General features: G+C 44.0%; 1 protein-coding gene across 1 annotated transcript in view; it reads left to right on the top strand.

Annotated features, from left to right (window-relative positions):
• The window catches only part of FLI1 (Fli-1 proto-oncogene, ETS transcription factor), a 58,464-nt gene that overhangs the window by 23,139 nt on the left and 11,811 nt on the right, over positions 1-23,514 (top strand). The window contains exons 2-5 of the mRNA XM_080358015.1: positions 4,986-5,197; positions 11,920-12,074; positions 15,286-15,489; positions 20,686-20,754. Of these exons, the coding sequence (XP_080214141.1) occupies positions 4,986-5,197; positions 11,920-12,074; positions 15,286-15,489; positions 20,686-20,754 (640 nt within the window). The remainder of the gene's footprint in view (positions 1-4,985; positions 5,198-11,919; positions 12,075-15,285; positions 15,490-20,685; positions 20,755-23,514) is intronic.

Raw genomic sequence — 23,514 nt, 5'->3', positions numbered from 1 at the left:
GGTGAACTAAAATGAGGTGGATTTGACTGCCCTGCTCTGGAAAGGAATCAGCCACGTAGTGTCAAGTTATTCTTAGTGAGAAAAGCTGTGGGCAGAGATCAGCGGTGATATAAGCACATTAAACTGGCCAAAGAGAGTGTTAATCTATGGCAAAGGCTGATTGATTTTCTGGAAACATTACATAGCTTGGAAAAGATCTCGAGAGATCATCTGGTCCTCCCGCTGCAGCAGAGTTATGCTGATTAATTCATGGAGGCGAATCCTATTGTAGTTAAATTAGCTGCCAAAAAATGGAACCTGGCTCAAGCCAGGCCAGTGGCAAAGCTCCCAGCGCTTTCAGGAGGTTTAAGGTTTTACCCCCAAGGTTCAGGACTCATCCTAAATCATCTCCCGGGTGTGAAGCACTTGAAGTGGGATCTATGGACCCAGGGGTGCGGGGAAACCACAACAGCGGTCGCTCCAAGATTTCAGAACCTGCATGATCACGATGGACACATCCATTGGACACGTCCCATCTTAGATCGTACCATATTACTTTTTAGAGGTCAAGAGGCCACAGCAGTAATTTGGGCAGGTTATTTTATTTCATTTTCCCCACTTTCTCTCCTAGTTCTGCACTGAGACCGCACAGAATCAGCTCCTGGAGATTCCCCGTGTTTGGGGCTGGGGCCTCCTTATCACCAGCCCTAACACAGCAACTTGCCATGTGTGTCCTGGTTATTCCCATTTGCTATTTAGCCTGTTGGAAACAAACCAACATAGGCTCTGAGCTGATTTATGTGAAGTCTAGACTGAGGGAAAAAGAGTCGTCGGTCCAGAGCCTATAAATGTGTGTATGAAGTCAAGTGCTTTCCTGAAAACTGAAGTACAGAAGCATGATTTTCTTTTTTCCTTTTTGAATCAGGTTTTGGGGATTTTGAGATAAAAATAATAAAGCAATCATTTTCTCAACCTTCTTTTAGCCACTTAGCATGAAATTTCATGCAAAGAGTGAATATAAAAACGTAGAAGAGCAATATATTTCCTTATTAGACATTTTGCAAAATAATTTTGCCCCAATTTTTAGCTGCCTAATTTCAATGTGGTTTTGCTCATTGTGCCTATCTTATTGCTGCTTTTTTTCCCAATGGAGAGAGTTACTAAGCTGTGGTTTCCCATTTATTTGAATCGTGAAGATCAGAACAAGATGGGACTGAAGGGGTTGGAAAGGCATAGATTGGGAAACACATCCCTCTACAGGTTACGCCAAGGTCAAGGGCACGGATGAGAACAATCCTCTGCCTTTAGTTCCGTGCCCAGTCCATCCTAATCTGCTGCCCCAAGACCAACATGGACTCTACTCCTTTTAAAACTTTACGTTTGTCTCGTTTTCTTGTAAGTCTGATGCTATCTCGTCTCTGCTTGTCTGAGGTGTTGGCAGCAGAAGTGCTGACTTGTAAAACTGCCGTGCCAAAGTGATTTCTGCTCGAGGAACGGATCCTCTGCGCTAACCTCAGGCCTTGTGTGAGGTCGGTTGCTGCTGGTACCTAATATTTGAGTGCTTTGCATTGTACATCTGGGCTCTTTAGACACTGAACTGTGCTGGTAGCATTCTCTTTGGAAAAACATTTCAAGAGCTATTTTCCTGCAGGACTAAGAGTGTCAGAGAGATATTATTGGGAAAAAATAAAGTCACCCTTCTAGAGGCAGAAGAAATCTTTCCATGCATGGCATGGTGACTCAAGTACTCAGCATTTTCTTCTAAGTCAGACTTTGTGGAGGAGGATGAACCTTTGATCTTTAGCGATGCCTTTTAAATGTGGTTATGGCCAGAAAAGTGAACGCAAAGAGCTCAAAGTCAATATTCAGTGTAAAAGAATTGCATGCACCTGGAAAGAGCCGTTATTGTATATGTTGGGTTATACCTGGGATGAAGCTTTCCTTGCCAGTGAACTTGGATAAGATTAAAAACCTGAACTTTGAGGTGCCTTGTCCAAAGCAAACCTAGCGAGGACCTAAGGATATCCTGGAGCAAGCTCTATTATTAGCGCAGTCATCAACACAGCAAAGACTGCGGATGAAAGAACATCGAGGTAAATTATATATGTTTGCATTGCACAGTTGCCCCTGGTTTTTACCTCAAGGTTATTTCTCAGACCCATTCTATTAATGAATTGGCTCAAATGTCCTGCTCAATTCATTAACTAAGCGAAAACTTTTACTAAAGCCTGCATGCCAGCTCCGCTTCGCAGTAAGTAATCAGAATAACTCACTTGAAGCATTAGTGTGCTGTTATTAATAATAGCTATATCACGTATTCATGTCTAAGGTGTGTTCCAGCTCGAAGGGAAGTTGTTTCAGCACCCGTAGCAATGGGTGTCTTTAATAGGAGCCCTGCAAATGGCTCTGCAGAGAGCTGAACCCGCCTGTTGCGCCGCCGTGAGCTGCCCTAGACGGGACTTGCCACATTTATGCCAGGAATGTGATTAAAAAGTGGAAAAACTGAAGCCAGCCTATTCCCAGAGGCAATATAATGTAACATATACGCCAGAATAACACACACACAAGACCCCTGTCTCAGACTCAGCCCGGCCAGCTCAAAGACACAACAGCATGGGGGGAACCCTGTGAGGCTGCCTGGTGAGGTGATTTTAGCACCTTTCATACCTCCATGTGTTTTCCCTGCTGCCCGTCGCCAAACACGAAGTAACTCTTGATCCCAGTGGGACAGAAACTTGCCCACCAGTATTCAATTTAACTATTGATCTCTTCCTCAGCCAGAACTGCAGCCAAATGTTTCCTGAACAGATTAGTCCTTCAAAACTGAATCTAACCAAGCAGAGCCTCTGATGGCCAGTATAAGGAAGGTTGTACATGTGGTTCATGGCCTGACACCCTGGCAGGACCTCTTCCAAGAGAGTTAAACTCAGTCTCAGCTAGTCCTCACTGCTTGGGGTGGTATCTGAGTGGTCCCCATACCCTGACCCTGCCAGCTGAAGGTGACCTGCTGCTTGCCACCCCTTTGTTTTTCTGTGGAGCTGCCGATATGATTCTATGATGTACCCCCCACGGTGAAGCCGGTGACAGGAGGCATCGCTGACGTGCCACCCGCCTTCCCCTGCATACCACCAGCGATGCCTGGTTGCTATTTGCATGCACAACCCGCGTCCTAAGCAGGTGTTACAAGCCGCTATCTCTGCCTGATCTGCTCTGATCTTTGGTTCCCCCAGAGCCTTGAGTTTGTAGCTTTTGTGGCTGTAACTCACTCAGGTTTTAGCTCAAATGATTCCTGGTTCAGCAGCTGCTTGTTCCTGCCATGGCACTTGAATTTCTTGTCCTGCATGCGACATTCTTAAAGATGGTGGAGTTTGCAGTCCGGATCTGTTCCAGCAGCAAAATGCAGCGTTTCTTGTGCAACTGCCTGTGAGATGATAATTTATTAGTTAATGCCAGTTGGTGCTGCAGGCAGGGCCTGGCAGCTGCTTTGTCTTTCAAGGCAGATCCTTATCTGAGGAGGAAGGTTCCTCCATCAAATATTCCATATTTCAGAGGAAAGTGTATGTAAAGGTAGCTGTACTTAGATGCAGCATTAATCATTGATCCCAGTCCAGGGGTGCTCTTTGGGCTGGGTTTTTTGGAGGGGTGGGATGGTAGCTGGAAACATCCCTGCGTTCCAATTTTTTATCCCATCAGAACCTTTCTTGAGAAGAAAAATGGCTTTAGGCAGAGCAGTTATTTTCCTAGGTATTTTTCCCTAAAAACCCCCAACTTTGTGTATGTTTTTAGACTGGACATCTCCAAACCCACACATTTTAACATTTTATTTGATGATTCTGCAATGGTACTCATGGTTTCCCCACCTCTGACCAGTAAGATTGATGCACAGACTAGGCTAGACTGGGTCTAAACAGTTGTAATTCAGCTCAGCACCCCAGGTATTTGGGGTTCACCTCATGTCATAAGGTAAGGAACCCCACATTTTAAACTCCAAGCTACTCAGGCTTATTTGGGTTTGTTATGAGATCTGAGATAGAAAAGTGCTGATATTTGTAAATGTAGAGCACTGACCTGACTCTTTCTAAGTGGGTTAATGTCAAGCTGAGAGGGATTTTCACAGTTACCCAGTGTATTCTAACTATTGACATTTTTTGTGATGGTATCACGAGCCTGGTAATATCTGATTTGCACTTAGATTCTCGTGTAATCGGAGCATTCTAGCTGCTGCACTTTTCTAAGCTCTCAGAATTTCTATTTCCCTGCCTGACTGTGGAAGAACTTCGCAAAACTAACCTTAGAAATGCAGGAAATTGATAGTCAAAATGTTTTGTCAACACTTGGAGTTTCAGCAGGAAAAAAAACCAAAGGTTGACAATACCCTGGTTTTAAGCATTTCTAGAAATGCTCAGTTTGGTAACTCACCCATCCTACATTTCCCACAAAATAAACAAAAAGTGTCAAGTAATGCATTTCTCATCCCGCCACCAGCACCCATAACTCTGACCTGTACCGACTGCTCCTTCTTCCCTCACAACCTCAAAATACAAACGCCACACAAGACTCTTTCAAAGAAGAAGTATAGACCTTCAAATGCCACTCCAGAAATGTTACACAGTGCGCGTCTCTTGGGTTGGTTTTGGACCAGCAAGTGCAGGCAGGTGGGCAGGTAACTGGGTGAAACTGCAGATGAAGCTGCTCACAGCAAGTGATGAGAATGATGAAGCACCCAGCAGCCACTTCACCGTTTGCAGAAGTTAAGCTAAGCTTAACTCTTGCCCCACCCAGAGCAACACAGCAGCAGGACAAAGCAACCCGCTGGTTTTGCATACGGGTTGATGGACCCCAAAGGATCTGATTCAACCCGCAGTCCTGGCAGATGGCAATTTCAGACAGTGCTGGGCAGCTGTGGGGCCCTCGCAGGTGCTCACCAGCTCAAAGAGAGACTAAGAGTGGAGTTACTGGTTTAGTCATGACTCTGAGCACTTGTTTCTTCTCTTTTTTCTCCTCAGGAGGCTCTGTCGGTGGTGAGCGACGACCAGTCCCTCTTTGACTCCACGTACGGCGCTGCCACTCACCTCCCCAAGGCAGATATGACAGCATCAGGGAACCCTGACTACGGCCAGCCGCACAAAATCAACCCTTTGCCTCCCCAGCAGGAGTGGATCAATCAGCCCGTCCGCGTCAATGTTAAAAGGGAATATGACCACATGAACGGATCAAGGTAAGGAAAGGCCCTCTCCACACCTACAGAATCTTAAATAAAAGCAAAGCACATGTCATCCCCCTGGACTTCACTCAGTTTTTAATGGCCAGAGGATCTTGCTCGTGCAGTTCCACCAGTCCCCGCGAATGCTGGACGGACTGGGACACCAGGCTGCCGGGACAGAGTTCACGCCATAAACACTGCTGTGAATCACACATTGCATCACTGCGTTCAGCATCCCACAAACATGCCATGGTTCAAGGGGCTCCTGAAGATGGAGTCGGTCACAGACAAATACTTGGTGTCTATACCAGCTCCAGAATGAAGCCGCACTAATTGACTTTATGAGCTTCACTGGAGGGCACTTATTTTTGCACCTCTAACTAGATTTGTGCTCTGGCAAGGCAGAAGCAACCATATGAAACTGAGAGCTACGTGATAGAGAAAAATAGGAGACTGAGATCCTTTCAAGCAGTCTGTGGGGTGTAACAAAACAAAAGTCATATATGCCCACGAATTCTGCATGAGTATATGAGAGTTCAGGAGTAGGTTTGAGCAGTGACGTTAACCCTGAAAGGCCCACTGCTTATGTATCTTCAACAGCTTTTAGCCAAAGAGGTAGGAAACCTGTCCCCCACTATTCATAGCCAGAGCTGGGGGAGCTGGATCGTTTTCCTGTTCAATAAGAAATTCAAAGTCTTGAAAATGTTTTATTATCACAGCTCAGGTTGCCTGTCTTCAAAAATATTTCTATAAGTCAAAAGCCTAGGCAAAAATTGCACCCTCTTATACACAATAAAGAAAAGTTTTTAGAGTGCATATTAATGTTTAATTTCAAAGTCACAAACACCTCTAACATTTGTACAATGGCAATGCAGGACAGTTAAACTATCGAGGGGTTTTCTTCTTTAGCGTTAGCTTAGGGCTCCTCTAACAGCCTATTTTCCTGGTTTCTGAGAACTGAGCAAAGCGCAGAGTTTGAAACAGAAAGCAGCCTTGCAATTTCAGGCTTCTATAGTGAGATAATGGTGTTAAAAACTTCAAACGGCAGCGTGTTTTTTCCTTGTAAGTATACAGTAGATGCTGATTTTACTACCAGATAAAGGTCTTTGCGTCAGTTGGTCTCTGACAGTGATCATATGTACACTGAATTTGATCTTGCCCCAGCTGAACCTTAATATAATTTCTGGACTTCAGGAGAATGACATGGATTTTTGCACTAGTGTTTCCAATCTCAGAATTGAGGTTGGAACATGGGAAAATGAGTTATTTCCTGAAAAACACCATCCCTAGGTAACACGGCTAAAGGGGTGGATCTCCAAAGTACCAGCAGGATGGGGTTTTTCCTAATCATGAGGACTACATGCTCTGTAAAAATTCTGTATATGTGGGTGCTCATATGTCCAAAAGTCTGTGTAACATTCTCATTGTGTGTGCAGTGCATGTCTTGGGAATCCAATGTTTTGGGCTGCTCTTCCATTGTGATCTTTGTGCTACGATTTCTTCATCTGTTCAGAAAAAAAGGGGAAATAATACTACTTTGACCAACTGATTCATTAACAACGCTAAGTGCTGTGATACCCATAGCGAAAGGGCTTGGAGAAGTGTGTTTATTCTGGGCAAAAAGGAAATCCTTCTGTATGGCTTTGCCCAAGACTGCAAGTTTCTTAGGCAGAAAGCGTCCTCAGTCTCTCTGAAAATGGGTAACAACTTCCCAAACCCTTAGAAAAAAGAGACAAGACCGTTTTGAATGTCAGAACCAAGCGCTGAAGTTGCTTGCAGCCTTGCCTTTTATAACTTGTCAGCACAAGACCTCAAATCCACCCAAGAAATGAGAACATTCATCTGATTTATCCATCTTCTCTTTCTAAAAATGTGCTTTTCCCCCCCATGTTCCTTATTCCAGGCTGGGCCAGTTCTGTTGCTGGTTCCTCTGCCCATCAGCTGCCCAGCAAAACCAACACACCATGCAAGCGACAAACGCCAGGCTCAATATAAATTAACTTGGACTGCGGGCTGAATAACAAAACGCGTTCCCCCTCCCTCTCTGTCCTTTTCTCTCTTGTTTTTCAAGCATGCTCTCTTACCGGGTTCCAGCTGCCTCATTAGAGGGAGCAGCTTTTATTCCTTGTCCCACCTGTACTTGAAGTGCGAGCGTTTTCTGCTCATCGAGAGAATGGTTTGTGTACTCTAGGGAGTGATAAAGCTGTAGGAAAGCTGGCAATGGAGGGAGCTGGGAAACGGTAAGGGACAGTGCCCAGTGTCCATTATAGGCAGGTCTGACTGTGCGATGAGTTGGTTTGGTCCCCCAGGGTAGGAAAACAGGTCTTTGAAGAACCTCTCCAAGCCTGGTTTGCAGAGACATCCCCCCAAGTGCTAAACAACGTGGAAACCTGACCAGCTTTCCACCTCATGTCAGGTTTTCCTGGTTTACTCCCAAGTTGGAAACAATTCCCCAGATAACTGTGTATAGGGGATATTCAATCAGTGGCAGGGATCTGTGTTTTAGGGGAGAAAATAGGACTTCTGTATTATTGCAGGATTCAGAAGGAGGAATTCCATGAAAGTTTTGAATTCAGGGACTGCGAGTGTAACTTGAAATCTTTGTTCTTTGCTGGGTTTGTGTCTTTATTTCATTTATTCATGGAAATATCTCCCACAAGGTGCTGTGCAGTTCCCAACATACTAAGCCTGGATTTCTGTTGGGACCTTTCATGATGAAAATACAATCATTTCTATTAAAAAAAAATCTTTTGCATTTTAAATTCCAGTGAATAAGGAGGAGGATTATTTAGAAATACACTGGGTACAGTTTAACCCAATTTACTGTCCAATAGATTTTTTCCTTACCTTTTACTTAAATTCCAAATGCAAAGGGTGAGCTGATCAACAGCCATTCCAACTTTCGACTGTACGTACTGCAGATCTGCATTTGTAGCTACACTTAGAGAGTGGGTTTTAAAAAAGCATTACAAAATTTGCATGATCTCCAAATGTGAATGAATAACTTGCTGGATGCGCACACGGATGAGCTTCGGGCATCTCAGACCATTTTTATGCCACAATAATTGTCTCAAAACAAAACAAAGGGCCCGGGTAGGATATCTGGAAGAATTTAAATCCCCTGTAAGCAGCGTGTGAGCCCTCTAGTGGGATTCCCTGTGTTGCTCTAGTCCCAGCCAGAGCAGCAGCCTCTGCAACTACCTCCTGTCCGCGTTTACTTGTATGTGATAAAAGAGATTCTTTTAGAGGATCATTCCCGAGAGCAGGATGAGGGCCAGGGTTCAACTGCAGTTAGATCCAAGTTTCAAGGAGCTGTAACTCTGTCCTGGTAGCTCTGTTTCTTGCCTGTAAGAGGGATCACAAGCAGAGTCACAGTGTGTCTGTTCTTCCTTCACCGAGCAACAACAACAAAATCTAATTTCAAACATAGAGATTAAAGCTGAGATGACCAAATGGGAACTGACTTACACCAAAAAGTGACAAATTTAAAAACAAACAAACAAACAAAGATGGGAAGAGAGGAGGAATGGAAGGATAGGAAGGAAGGAATAGAAAGAAGGAGGAAATAGCCCACTGGCCACAGCTGAGTCAGGTTCAAAAAACACTGAAATCTCTTATTTTGCTCTTTCGAATGAAAGGCAGAGGTGATTCCTAGACAGAGGCTCTGGGACAGTAATTGCTTTATTTCCAGGTATCTGGAACACAGGCTGAGGCTGTACAGAGCCTTTCTCAGTCAACGCCAGGCTCGCTGCTTGTCCGTTTTGGCCAGTCTAGCGTAAACTTTCCCCAAACACCAGGCTCTTGGCATCCCCAGGCGCTGCTATGGGAGCCGCTGGAGTCTTTGGGCGGCCAGTGGGAACGAGTTCGGCTTCATATTCCTTGGCCTCTGTCACCGCCACGGTGAATATACTGAAGGGATTTTGTGAAAGAAGCCTATATCCATTTACCTCTGCAGATCTACAGCGTTTTCTGCCCAGAACCTGAGCATGTGTAGCCACTTGAAAGCCCGAATTCTCTGCGAAAAGTCAAGGATTAACCTGGCATCTGAAATCCCCTTGCACAAGCCATTTCAAATAATGAGGAAATCTTTCTATAAATCTACGGCTGCCTGTGGGTAATGTGTGAGCTAAGAAAGGAGCTGTATCCAATGAATACGCCATTCACGGCTCGCAGCTCCCTGTTCTCATTTGATACAGTAGTTGTTCCCCACACTGAATTCTTCTTTGTGTTGCCCACAGCTACACCTACATTCTGCTGGGGTAGTCAAATCCCTCATCTCAGGCTGGGACAGTGTGGTAACAGGCATCCAGGAGCTGTAAAGATGATTTAGTTTCATTTCTCAGTAAAAAACAGGCTCTATTTGGATTTATTAGGAAATGTTGGGTTACAGAGGTAAGGATCTTCCCATTGCTCTCACTAAAGATTTCATGGTATTTTTCTTAATGGCAGTTCAGTCTCTTGCCCAGTTAAGTTTTTAAGAGCAAGGCTAAAGATAGGCAGGGTCCCAACTGCCAAGTCCAGAGCCTGCAAAATCATCACAAAACTGCCGAGGAGATAACTTAGAGTGTCGGTGTTATTTTTATTACTTTGCGGTGTCGGTCATGTGAATGTGCTTGATGCTTAGAGACAGCCATGGGCTTTTCATATGTGTCATTTCATGCCAGTAGAAAGCATGTACAGATAAACTTTCTAGAAGATGTTATTACGTGAGAGTTTACATATATCCTATAGTTCTGTATGAGTATTATATATGAAATTATTTTATCACAAACAGTACGTATCTCAGCTACAGGGGTATTTTCCAAGGAAATTTAACTACACAGTAGGAGGTGAGAGCGAACCCTTAGAACAGCCCGACACCTCGGAGCACGGACGCTCTCACCGTTCCACTGAGTCTTCCCAGGACGGCCCGTTCCTTGGGAAAGAATAAGACCCTTTGTGCTGCTTCAGGGCTTTTTCTCCGCCAGCACAAGCAGCATTTAACACCTGACACAGAGTGTTTCGACAGAACGTTAGAAATGATCACACTCCCTGTGCAAACCCTGGTGTCCCTGGAGTTGTTCAGACTCTCCTCCGGCTGCCACGGGGACATTAAACCTTCAGCAGTTTGCCTCTCTGAAGGCGGATTTTGGTTCCCTGCCTGGAAAAACAGTAGGCGAAATAGTAAAACCTTAAATTCGAACATGTGTAAGTTATACATCTTATTTCCATTTTCAAGCAACATTCCCTCAGTAAGACATGAGGAAAAAATTACCATCTGCCTTGGAGTATCTCGGTGGAGCATTTATCTCCCAGCCATGATAACTGAATTTGGGTAATTTTTCCTCTCCCCCCGCCCCGATTTAGATTAAGAAACAAATTTGTTGAGTGTCCAAACTTGGAAGTCTTGCCAGCTGAACTCAGAGGGTGGGATCGGGTGCACTGTCACAGTTCCTACCCTTCGGCAAGTGGTTTCCTCCCAAGACACTTTGCTTTTGGCAGACAAGAAGGACGGTCGTGTGATTCAAGGAGTGGAGCAAACTGTGCTGTATATGGGCTCTGTGCTCACTTTGCACTGAGGTTACACATTAATTAACCCTTGTAAAGGTGAGGGTAATAGTGCTGCTATTCCCTTGTACCTTCTTCAGAGCTGTGTGCGTGTGGGCAGGCTGCAAACCGGTATTTTAAGTGACCTCTAGAGCTAAAAGCTTGAGTTGCTACTGCAGCTGGAGGCAAACAAGATCTGTGCTCCCTATCTGTGCTTTGTAGGCTCATAATTCTCCCGGAGCAGGACAGAGAAAGGCTGTTGCTTGCCAAGGGTCTGCATGTCGGCCAGGTCTTAGCACTGAGCCACCTGAGCTGTGAAATGTTCCCTCCTCATCACTCAGAAGTAAAAGCGGGGCCAAAGCCTTTTTCGCACGCACTTTCTCTGGTCTGAAGTTCTTGACTCACGCCTGAGGCACCGAAGATTTCTAGATTTCCTATCCGAGCAGTAGACAAGCCTGGGACTGTTTAACTGTTAAGAACCGACAAGATCAGTTGCATTCAGCTCTGTGTAAATATGACTTTGCAGACCCCATGTTGATATCGTAGTATTCCATGAGTGTCCTGTCATGTTGGCATGGGTGTTTTGTGTTCTTTGGTAGTGGAATGGAGGGGAGCGTGTCTGTATTTCTGATTTACTCTTAGGTCACAAGGTGAGAAGCACAACCTTTCTGGCAACTAATAGACTCCACTATCACAGAGAGATGATGTGCAGGGATGTTTTTAACACCATGCAAGAGCAAACCAGTCCAACAAGGGCTCCTAGGAGCATCACGCTGTATCTGAAACACTGCCAAAATGTAGCTGAGCAATAAAGGATGGGGATCGGGGGAAGGCGCAGGCAGGAGGTGTAACTGATAGACCAATGCAATTAGCTCTTGCTTTTTATCTGATTGCTGAATTTTGGTATTTCAGAGGTAATGAATGCAATCTTACAGCTACTCTTGCCTTTGAAAGTCAGTCTTCTTTGTGCTTGCAACTCTCTTTCCTCCGACTGGTTTTCTTATCAGAGATCCCCTCCATCGTGGCTCATAGATCACCTTATGACATCCATGTGACAGGCCAGGAATGGCCTCTCCCATGAGTAAAGAAACTCCCTTTGACTTCTCACCTTCCGGATACTTGCCATTTCTGTAACCCAAACCTCCTTCTGCTCCAGCGGGGATGAAAAGTGCATCATAATGACAAGTCATCTGTTTCCTTTGGCGTTTCAGGGAGTCCCCCGTAGACTGTAGCGTGAACAAATGCAGCAAACTCGTCGGAGCAGGGACAGAGTCCAACCCCATGAGTTACAGCACCTACATGGATGAGAAGAACGGGCCTCCTCCCAACATGACCACCAACGAGAGGAGAGTCATTGTCCCAGCAGGTACCACCACTATCAATCTCTTTGTGTCATACATCCAGCTGAGCAGATAAGGCTTATTTATCCACTTTCTTACAAACCATGTGAAAAGTAAGGAAAACACCAGAGTTTCAGGCTAGTGAGAATTTCCAGTGTCCAATGTATGTTCTACTTTGAATAAGAAGTGGATTATCAGCGCTGGAATGCACTGTTGTTTTGGTGTGTTGAACCAATTCCATCTCATGTAACGTGTTAGAGGAGCATCTGCAGTTCTTCCTTGGACACGCATGGTGTGATCAAAGAGTGCGGTTCATAGGCAAGAATAAGCATGAAGTGGACCCAAATTACAACTCTCACGATGCTCTGCAGGGCCCAGATACACTTTTATGTCATACTGATTCAAAATGAGCTATTTTGTTTTCATTTTTTTTATTAGAAGTAGAAAACCAGAAAAATGATAGTTTGCAGGAACTATGTTATCCTTCTGAGAAATGTTGCAAATATATATTCCTGTCCAGTTCTCTGTGTTTGATATCCACATCTGGAGTTGGTGGGATGCATTAGATGAATTTGGATAGTTAAGCATGAGAGCTGCTGTGGCAGGTGACTGGTAAATCTGAACCTGGAAGGAGAGCGAGTTTTTCCCTGCAAAGTTTATAAAATATACATATATATATATATATATACACACTGGCCCAGGAACTTTCCAGCAAGGGAAATATTATGAGCAAGTCCTGACCCAATTTACATCCCAAAACTTCCTCTAATTTCATGGGGTGCAGCTTTTCACCCGGTGTTCTGAGGGTTGCACTGAGGGTTGTAGCTGATTTGAGCAGATGAACTGTTGGCAGAAAGAAATGTACTTGTGGAATTTAGCTCTGTTTTTGGATCGGGCTTGACCACGAACAGATGACAATCCCCAAGCATTTGTTTGCCATTTAGGATGAAAAGGAAAAGCTTGAACTGAATGTAGTGAAGGGAAGCCAATAAAAGATTGACAGTAACTCTCCAAGTACCATTTAAGCCCGTGTTAGGATCTGCTTAGAGAGACTGACTAACCCAATGGATGACGGGATCAGATGTGTTTTCTGCCTTAAAATTGCCTAGAAAGGTGTTAGCTGATACCAACTAGTCATTATAAGGGCTGCCCAAGATAGTTAAGAGGGCAAATGAATCCCGCTCTTCACCATGTTATTTATGCATATTTTAAAAGACCAAGGGTGGGCTGAAGTTTAACGTTTTTTAAACAGGGGAAATGACTTTTAGTGCCCTCAGTGGAAAACAAGTTTTAAAATCTCCTTTTTGAAGGCCAGTGAAAAATAAAAAGCATGTTTTTGCCCCTCATGAGCATCCACAAATCAAAACCTTGAGATACTTGTGAAACAGCTGTGATTTACCAGACTTTGGAAGACAATAATGAACATCATCCCAGCTCTCTGGCTGCAGGATATGAGGCCAAATTCATCCAAGAAAGGATTAGGAAATTTTAATATAATCCAGAGTAAAGATTTATAGCACGTTAGGGTGAAGATAGGCAAGAATAATGTCACATTAGGCTTGCAATAGTAATAATAATGAACTCTAAGCAATGTTTCAAGAAGGCAGCTTTTCAGACACCATTCAATGTCTTCTGCAGTGATAAATAGGCTGAAGAAATATCTGAAATTCAAAAGTGTTTGTTTAAAAGGAGACCACAAATTCACTATGCCCTGTAAAAGTTGGGTATTTTTCCAAACTCAAGACAAATAACTCTTTCAATTAAAAAAAATAAAAAAAATTCCATCTTGAATAGTTGCATTGTAAAATTTGCAGCCTTTTGCCAGTGCTTAGAAAGCAGAATTTCAATTCGTTATTGCCAGAACATAAAGGAAAAACATCTTTCTTTCCCAAAGCAGACTTGCAAAGGGGCTGGGGTTGTGGTTCCGTGTTTAGAATTCAGCTTTAAACAACCTATGTTTGCTAGAAATGCAGTGAGGAAATGTCACGGTTATAATTTCAACGTTCCTTGGTCTTGCTTCTCCATTTCACGCTGTTATTCTGGAGCTGAGGAACACACCAGGTATAGTCACAACCTGCTTTTTGTGTGCAGGGATCCCCGCAGCCCAAGCACACACAGTCTGCAGTCCTGCCAAGGAATTCTTTGGTTATATACACTATAAAATGTGTGCCAGAGGTATTTCTTGTCCCTCCCCAAAGCACAACCTGATGGCTACAGGTTTCTGATCCATTTTCTCAACTGAGGTGTTTGAGGTTTATCCTAGAGGAATGTACCAACTGGGATGGTTGGATCAAACATCTCCAAAACTTAAGCTTGACTTTGCAACCCTCTCCAGCTGCAAATGGAACATGAATTTGCAGCTTAAATTTGGAAATGGGATACATGGGGAGAAGCGGGACAGGAAACATCTGAAAACGCAGATACGCTCTGAAAATGACTCTGTAAAAATGGTATCGTGGCACAAATTCTTGCTGGGACTGTCTGATCTAATGCTCTTTCCGAAGCTCAAAGGATGATTTCTTTTTTTAACTACTTATGCAGCAAACCATCACCACGGGGTCTGAAACTCCAGCCGGGTTCAATCTCTCTCTTACGTCACCGCCAGTAATAAAGATTCCACAGCTGGAGCTTCGCTGACAGTTGATAATGATGCATGAGACGGTATAAAATCCACATTGCCCTCCAATAGCCGTGTTGCTTTTACAGGGCTAGTGGATGTAGAATTGTGTTCCTGTCAGCGGGGTGAACAAATGTGACTCAGAGATACATGGCAAGCTGCTCTGCTTAAGCAATAATATTTGTTTCAGAGCCCCTTTGCCGACCATAAATACCACCATCCTCAGACTTTAAAATGCCATCTGTTGGGACTTTGTAATGCGCTTGTGAGGGATGGTGTGACTTATGGAGCACTGATGTAATTATATAGCATTGCAGAACAAGCATACGCTTTCAAAGGGATGAGTATGCTTTTGGAAGCTTTTTTTCCAGAGAAAGAAAGAAAAGTCACAGTCAAATGTCACTAATATTGTTCCCAATCATAGTTATAAGATTCAGGAGACAATTGCAAGACCCTGCCAGAGGGTCGGGGTGATCGATTTGTGTGCATCGAGCCCTGTTATAGCGCAGTACCTGTTTTTCTCAGCAAAAGGCATTGACACCAGTAAATCAAACTTGTTTGTGGAAACAATGGTTGATGCCTTGTGTCTAGTGTTCCCATCTTTTGTGTTTTCCTGCCAGATCCCACCCTGTGGACCCAGGACCACGTGCGCCAGTGGCTGGAATGGGCCATAAAGGAGTACGGATTAATGGAGATCGACACCACCATCTTCCAGAACATGGATGGCAAGGAGCTCTGCAAGATGAACAAGGATGATTTCCTCCGAACCACCTCCCTCTACAACACAGAAGTTCTGCTGTCTCACCTCAGTTACCTCAGGGAAAGTAAGTATTGCCTTGAAGAGAGGAATCAAAAGCGGGTTGGAAAGTTAATCTTAACTTAGGTGGAGTCGGCGGTGCTATCAGGGAGGTGAAGAGCAGAGCAGGACTCTTAGCAAGATTAGATAGTCTTGTAGACCCAGCTGTGGCTATGTGATAAAAATACATACATTTCTTGTGGAGATTAAACCAAACATTAACTGATGGGTCACAAGCAAAATATTCCATAACTTTGCAGTTAGAGGACTGTGCCCTTTCCCCCAGGCTTCTGGTAAAAACTGCTTCAGAATAGGACCCACAACTCACCAGTGTTGCGGGTTTTCTACGTTTCTGGAGGCCCAAATTGGTTGGAAAGAGAAAAAAAATACACTTAGGGTGTTTCTTTGAATCTGTTGGGCGCTGGTCTCTCCAAACTTCTGCCAAAATCAGTGGGAGTTTTACAGATTAGAGGAATTAGATCACAGATGGGTGCCTCTGTCAGCCCCACCTTGGTTTTGTTTGTGAAGCTGAGCCAAAGAAACGATTCATAACAAGTAACCAAAACGTTGCATTTGAACAGTTTTTGTCACTTGTGACTCCACAAGAAAATAATTTCCCACCCAAAACAACATGCAAATTTCATCCTGTTTCATTAGCAAAGAGCTGATGGTGCACAGAACGTTTCAAGCTCATTGCAGGCACAGAATAGCTTTAAAACTAAGGTTTGCATACAGAATTACACACTTTTATGGAAAATCGCAAGGCAGTTTTGTGAAGCCAGTTCTGACTTGGCCAAACCTGCTGACTTTGGTTGGGCAAATCAGACGCTTTGTAACCGGAAACGTTTTCAAATTCCCACAAGATAAAGACTGAAGTGACACACTTGAGTTGTCTCATTGATAAGACTTGAGAACTGACAGAAAGTGTTGCACGTTTTGTGAATCAAAAAAACAGGCTGAATATGAAAAGCCCCTAAATTAGCTGGTCACGCTGATCTCCATTGATAGAGAAGAAGTAAGAGGGCACGTTGAGACTCAGGATGGTAGTTCTCTAGTTCACACATTGCCTTTAAATGCCTGGAATTAGGGGGAATAAACGTTTGCCTCAGTTTCTTTTTACATTCTGTAATGGAGCTGCTAATCCCACTGTCCTGTTGGTCTCATCTGCTGGGATGGCCAATCTGTGGTTTACGCCTCTCAAGACCCAGCACCATGGAGCCCTAATGCAATTGCAACATTTAAATACTGCTGCAAAGCACGATGAATAACAATGATAAATATATAACATTCTGCCAGGGGAATGTCTGTGATTATTTCCCTGCTATTAAGCTAGTGCACAACCCAAGCAACTTTGCCAGACTCAGACACATTATTCCAGTTTTACACAGATGCGGACGAAAGAATTCAACCCGCTCCATCTCCAGCCCTTAGGGTTACACATTTCTCTCCGTTCAGCCCCGTGGGCTGTTCTAAGACATCACACGAGCGCCGTCCTTGCTACAGCAGCTCCTGTGTGTGCGGGGGCCGCGCAGGCTCTGCGGAGCGTTCCTGTCCTGCAGCTGCCTCATGACAGTCTGCTTTCTGGATTACTGCTCAACTCCCTCGCGGAGTAACGCCTTCGAAAGGAGCTTATTGTTTTTCCAGACTGATTTCCAGCGGATGTTTAGTGCCTCTGAGCTCAGTGCCATGGGGAGATGGGCTTTTTTTTTTTTTTCCAGGAATTTTCCCCTTTTTGTAAGGTTGTTTGTTTCAGAGACGTCCAGCTCTGCTCCTGCACAGGGCGGAGAATGGCAACGAAACATAGGAGAACTTTAAGGAATTGCAGATTTAGAGGCTGGGTTACATCTGCCCCGTCTGGCTCGCAAAAGGTGTTTGTCCTCTCAGGATGAGCTGGATAAGTGATGACTAGTGAATCCTAAACTTTAGTCTTTGCAAAGCCGATCTAAACTTTCTGAGCCTGTTTGTCAGCCAGGCCAGGAGATCCCCTGAAAATTTGCTTCCTCAGGAGGTTTTCAACATTTTACACTCCCAATCAGGGTGAAATCATTCTTAAAACTGCCTCTGAAATGCATTATTTTGGCGTATCTGAGTCCAGATTGAAAAAATACGCAGGTAACATCTGCAAGACCTCAACAAAAGCTCGATCTTAGCTTTTGAGACAGAAGGCTCAGGTGAGTTATTTCACATAGACAAGACTAAACCAAACTCATATCACAACACCTTTAGTCTTCAGGCAAAACTTAGGTCCGGATTAAAATCACACAGTTGTTTCCTGTTTCCATAACCTATTGAAGCAGCCAGGATGTCTCTGATCTGTAGGAGATTTCAGACTTGCAGAACCCAGTTCTGCAGCACAATCGATCCTTTGGATTCTCTCAAAACACCACGCAGCAATTTGTCCAGGGAACTTACTGTCCCCTCCCCTCAACAATTATCTTTCTTTTAGTGTTTCTTCCAGTTTTCTCTCCAAAATTGTGAAGCAGGGAGATTTGAATGTTTTCACGCTACATTTGGGATGAAGATCAAAAGAAGACTGAACTGTCACCTCCCGTCCTTTTCCCCTCGAGTTCTGGGGGGTCGGTTGTGTGTGGCATGTACACACAAAAAGAGTCTGAAGGGGAAAAAATGAGGCCATGGTGAGGAGCAGAAGCAGAAAACTGCTCTGTGGTTTCAAGCCATATATTAATGCCAAACAAAACTATACTGCTAAATGCAGCAGAACCCTGATTCTACCAGGAGATACAGAGGAAAGGCCACATCATCTTCAGAAAATTGGGATAAAAAAGGAATTCCAGGTTAAATGGGCTTCCAAGATATTCCTGCATCTCAGAAGGATGAGCTGCCTTGTGAAAAGGAAGGCTTTCTGGGGAAAAAAACCCACCTCTCTTGGTCTGTTTTTCAGTCTTTTTCCATCTTTTTAATTCATACAGGGGAAATAAAAGAAGAAAGAAAAATGTGGGGGGACCATAAGATAACATGTTTAATATTCGTTATAAGGGAATAGCCCTGCACTTTATTAATAACACCAGTGTTTCCAGAAAGCGCTGATTTAATCAGAGCTGTCACTGACCCAGCAAGGGGCAGGGGGAATAAGAACAAAACGAAAATTCATCACAGCCAAAGTTTTGTCCAAGCACGAGTAAGGGAGGGAGCAGCCTGGCCTCCGTCTGTCTGTCTGTCTGTCTGCTGCTCTCTGTCCCGATCTGTGTCTCTAGCTTTCTCTCTTGTCCTCCTTCAGTGAAAACCCTTAATAAGAAACACATTTCCTTTTCTGTGGTGTTCCCACCAGAAACCTCAGACTGTCGGGCAAAGGTGAGAACTTCTAGCAATTAAACTGGAGGAGGCGCCGGCCCTTTCCAGCAGCTTGGGCTGTGTTTTTTTTAGTGTAAAGGAGCTATAGGTTGATCATATAGGCTTGTTCGGTGCTATTCATCACCCACCCACCCCCACCTCTGCAGTCAAGCAGGCTTTTACAGCTTATTTAGTAGCAGAAAACTGTGTTTCTGAACTCCCCAGCACTTCCCTGTCTTTTTGGGGCTGGGCATCGCGCTCTGGATCACTTCAAATGATCCAAAAAGGAGAGAGCAGCGGACAGGATTTTCCCCACAGATATTCAAGAAAGAAACACTAAAGCCAGAGACCGTGTGACGAAAACATGAGTTAGGTGGACAAAGCTTTTGCAGCTCCTCCAGCAGGAGCAAAAGGCGAGCCAAGCTCTCTAAATATTTAAGCCAATATCTGCGGCTTTCACAGCCACGGTACCCTTGGGATCCCTTTGAACCTTTCCCCTCCTAGTTTACCACGTTATCCATCCTGATCTTTTGAAACATGCCCCGTCTTGCAGCATCTGGTAGCATCCATCTTTCGCTCCCTATGTGTGAGCTTTGCTTTCCAACACCTTCCACCTCTGTGCACACGCTGGCTTTGTGCACATCTTTGGCTCTGTTTGAGGAAAGAAAAGAAACCCATAGGAACACGAGACTAATAAGATCCAGCACCTGCAGTGATTATTCCTTCTGGCAGTGAACTTTCTAATCCTCAGCTCTCCCAGGAAAGTGAGACGTCCTGTGAATATTACTGAGGGGCAAGTGAGGTCAGTGTTGTTTGGGCGCAGGTGGAGACCACATGGTTTGGTCGCAACATCCTCATCAGTTCATATTATAGTACCTGCAGAAGAAGAATCTGGGGATGCTCAGATCAGCATAGCACGTGCAGAAATCTATACTGATTGCTTAGTACCTTAAATGGGGCAGAATCTCACAGAATTGAGGGATGTGTAGATACAAACAGCAGAAAGTGGGTGTAAAAGCATTTCTCGCCCACAGCGAGCTTGCTGCCCCGCTCCACTTCACATCACCCGTCCCTGCCAAGAAGGGCCCTGGGCTTTGTTATCAATGTACAAAATGCAGTAGAAATGTTTTCCAAGAGCTGTAGGAAAGGTGAGCCTAGAAAATTACGTAGGGTAAACACATATAACTAGACAACCATGAAATGTGCATTACATGCTGGCTTCCAAGAGCTCAGTTTGCAGGAGAAGCAAATTAAAATGCTTAGAAAGGAACATTTCCACCACAAAAAGCAAAGACCTTTCCAATGGGTTCTTTCTTTGTGCTCCTTTGGAATTTATTTGTTTTTCAAGTGGGGCTGGATGGAAAGGCCACTCTGAACCAAGGAAGCTGCTTCCCAACTCCACAAAGCATGGGGGATATGGAATACGAGTGAGGTTTTTGCAGCTCTTGGCCCCAAACCAAGCATGTGACACTCTAAAAATGTTCATATCCTGACGGTGCAATTCGTGTCCCTTCTACTGTATGTTCCTCAAACAGGAAATTTCTCTATCACAGCTACAGAGAGAAAAACTCCTTCCTTATCCTGTAATAAAATCTGTGCCATAGTAATTTCTCTGCTGTGATAGATATTGTCCCTGTATAAATGTGCTATACAACCTTTTATATAACTTTTCAACAGATGACATCAAGGCGCTCAGTGAAGGAGGCAAATGTCTTTATTTCGATTTGCAAGAGGAGAAACAGCAGCACACATGTGACGTACAGCTACCAAGCTTTTAAAAGCATTTCACATCCATCATAGAAAATGTGTGCCTAATTGTCTGAAAAACTCCGTCTTTAGATCCTAGTGATAGCGTTTGGTACCTGCTTGCGTGGTTCCCCACCAGCAGAGCGTGTTCAAACTGCAATAAACCCTGTTTCCCTCTTCATTCTAGGTAGCTCACTGCTGGTCTACAATACTCCATCCCACACAGAAGCTTCCTCGCGTCTTGCCACCAAAGAAGGTCAGTCTTTTGCATATACACGTCCTGGCTCTCGTGGTGCTTTTGATTGGGTTCAAACCAGACCTTTTAGAGAATATCCTCAGCATGACAATGCTCTGATCTTCTATGCATGGTCAGCATGGTTAACACAGAATAATTCACAACTTGCAGCCCTATCCATGCTGAAAATCACCTATCTGCTTGTCCAGCCAACAGTGTGGCATAAAATGTGTGTCTGTCATTTCCACGTTTACGTATTACGGAGCTGATGAACTGATGGAATATTTTCTATTCTTTATATGAAACAGTTTGATCTCAGATATATAACAAGGCCTGAGACACTATTTCTTTCTGAGTCGCTAGTTGAAAGGATAAAATTCTCTCAGAATAAATTCCATTAGAGAAAAAAGGCCGCTCAGGTCTTCCAAAACCATTCGCAAATCTGTCAGCTAGTTTCAACCAGCGAGGAAGGCCAAGTGTATCTTTTTGACACATTCATTTTGGAACATTTTTATTTGCTTTTTCAAATAACCCCACATTTTTAACGTCCGGCTGCTTCATCGACTAGGGCTACTTCTTTCCCGTTGTGCCATGCTGCGTTTCGTCTCCAACATCTGCCTCGCACCCTGGACACAATATTGATGTTGGTTTTTTTACAGCAGATTCTTTTGCCCAGCATATAACCATCCACTTAAGCTGTCTGCTCCCCGGCACGCTCTTCTCTCTATAGGAGACAGGCACTCGTTGATGAAACATCCCACATTAGAGACAAAGCCATTCAGGCTTTTCTGTGACTATTTGTTTGCTAAGTCATCTATTTAAAATCAATAACAGCGAGGCTTGCTCTCAGTTGAACAAAACAGACACAAGCACACGTGTCCCTCCACAATTTCCCCCACAAACACACACGCACAGCCAAGATTGCTCTTTCTGTCTCCAGCCAGGTGGTTGCTAAAAATAAAGGGAAGAAAGCTGCCATTTTTTGTATTAAAGAGAAGCGTAGCCCTCTGAATGTTTTAGACCCTTTATCCTTGGGCCTCGAGTCGCTGAGGCTGAAAGAAATTCGCAAACAATGTTCTTCCCCCTCCAGTTTTACTGCCCTCCGGTGTGTTTCTTTAGTGCAGCTGACAGAAGTTTGCATTTGATTTCTGTCAGCTGGGCGTTTTTAACTTTCCATGGTACTTTCATCCCGTGTCCATAAAGGACTAAACGCACCCATGGGATAGTCAAATAAAATATAAGAACTCGCATAGAAATGTTGAAAACCCATCTATTCCTCTTCCATTTCTTCCTCCAACGCATAAATTTCTTCTGCGTTTATTTGATGGCTGAATATTGCTCTAGAATAAACCCACCCGCTTCAACCCACTGTAACCGATTCGAGTATTATTTGTGAGATAAGGTGACGGGATAAGAGACACATGAACGTGACAGGCTGGCAGATAAGGAATTGGGGCAGCAGAGCGAAGTGTCTTGTCCAACATCACAGGAGAAACTTGTAATGAACATAAAACTCCACTTGGAATTCCTTTTATTCCTGTGAATAAAAACAGACAAACAATTTGTTGTAAGCACCTTCCCTTGAGGATTCCAGAGCAGGAGGAGGTGATGAAACAGCACAATACGTGTCAGGGGCAGGAAAACAACCTCCTGTTTTCTTCAGTCCTCCTGGAATTTTTCTTGTACATTCTCTAAGATCACATAACTAATGCAAATAACCTGCTTGTGCAAATTCCAGGGAGAAATGCTTGCTTTTTACATACGCTTACACTATGCCTTATACAAGATATTCTGTCCTCATACTGTAAAAAGGAACTTACGTGACCAAAAAAAAGCATATAGAGGAACATATAGTGCTGCTTAGGAGAGTTAAATGAGAGTTAAATGGCTTTTGGAGCAGATGTAGATACTGTAAATGGTGTCCAAAGCTTTTGGGTTTTGTTCTCAGATATAAAGGTGGAAACCTTGTCGTGTTCAAAGGACTCTTGTTGCCTCAGCTTCTTTGCTTCTCAGCCTCATAAACACTCCAAAGTATGATATTTAGCGTCATTGGTACAAATTGTCTTCGGCTGCCTTTGAGAAACAAATTGCTCTAATGAAAATCACCAGTATTTTCTGGCTGGAAAGCAGTTTTCTGGGAAACGAAACGAGGTTGCTCTCGTTGCTGAATGGAAAGATTTGTGTCCCACTCCCAGACAATCTGTTCATTTTCCGTGGCTGTTTAGAGCAACAACCGACCCGACGTAGACGTGGGAGAAGAATCTGAGACCATATTACCTGCCCCAGATTTTAAATTGCTCGCCTTCGGTTAAATAGGTTTCCATTGGGAAATGTAAAGTATATTCACATACCACAACATTTCAGAGGCCAAAGGGCTGTCCCTCGGATGGCTGTGAGCATTCTGGCCTCAGTCCAACACATTTTTAAAGCCCGTGCTTAGTTTTAAGCATGTCGGGGTCCGCGTAACTTGCGTATTTAATATATAAGCCTAAATGCTGTGCAGGATTTGAACCCAAGCAGGGTATGTATGATCTTGTTGAAATTCAGCACAGCTCTTTATCTCCAACATTGTCCTCTGCGTATATTAGGCCCAACTTAAGGCTTAGAATAGCGGTAAACCAGCACTAGCCCAAAGTCTCGTAAATCCAACCTAAATTCAAGAAGAACACAGGAAAAACTGATGTGCTATCCACACTTTTCAAAGAAGGAAGACATTTCTATGTGAATATGTTAATATGAATGTAGGAGATAAATGTGAAGGGTTTGCCCTGTGGCTATTAC

Source organism: Nesoenas mayeri (genome assembly GCF_963082525.1).
Source record: "Nesoenas mayeri genome assembly, chromosome: 22".
NCBI lineage: Eukaryota > Metazoa > Chordata > Aves > Columbiformes > Columbidae > Nesoenas > Nesoenas mayeri.
The sequence above is the reverse complement of the archived record's forward strand: the minus strand, read 5'-3'. Positions and strand labels throughout refer to the sequence as shown.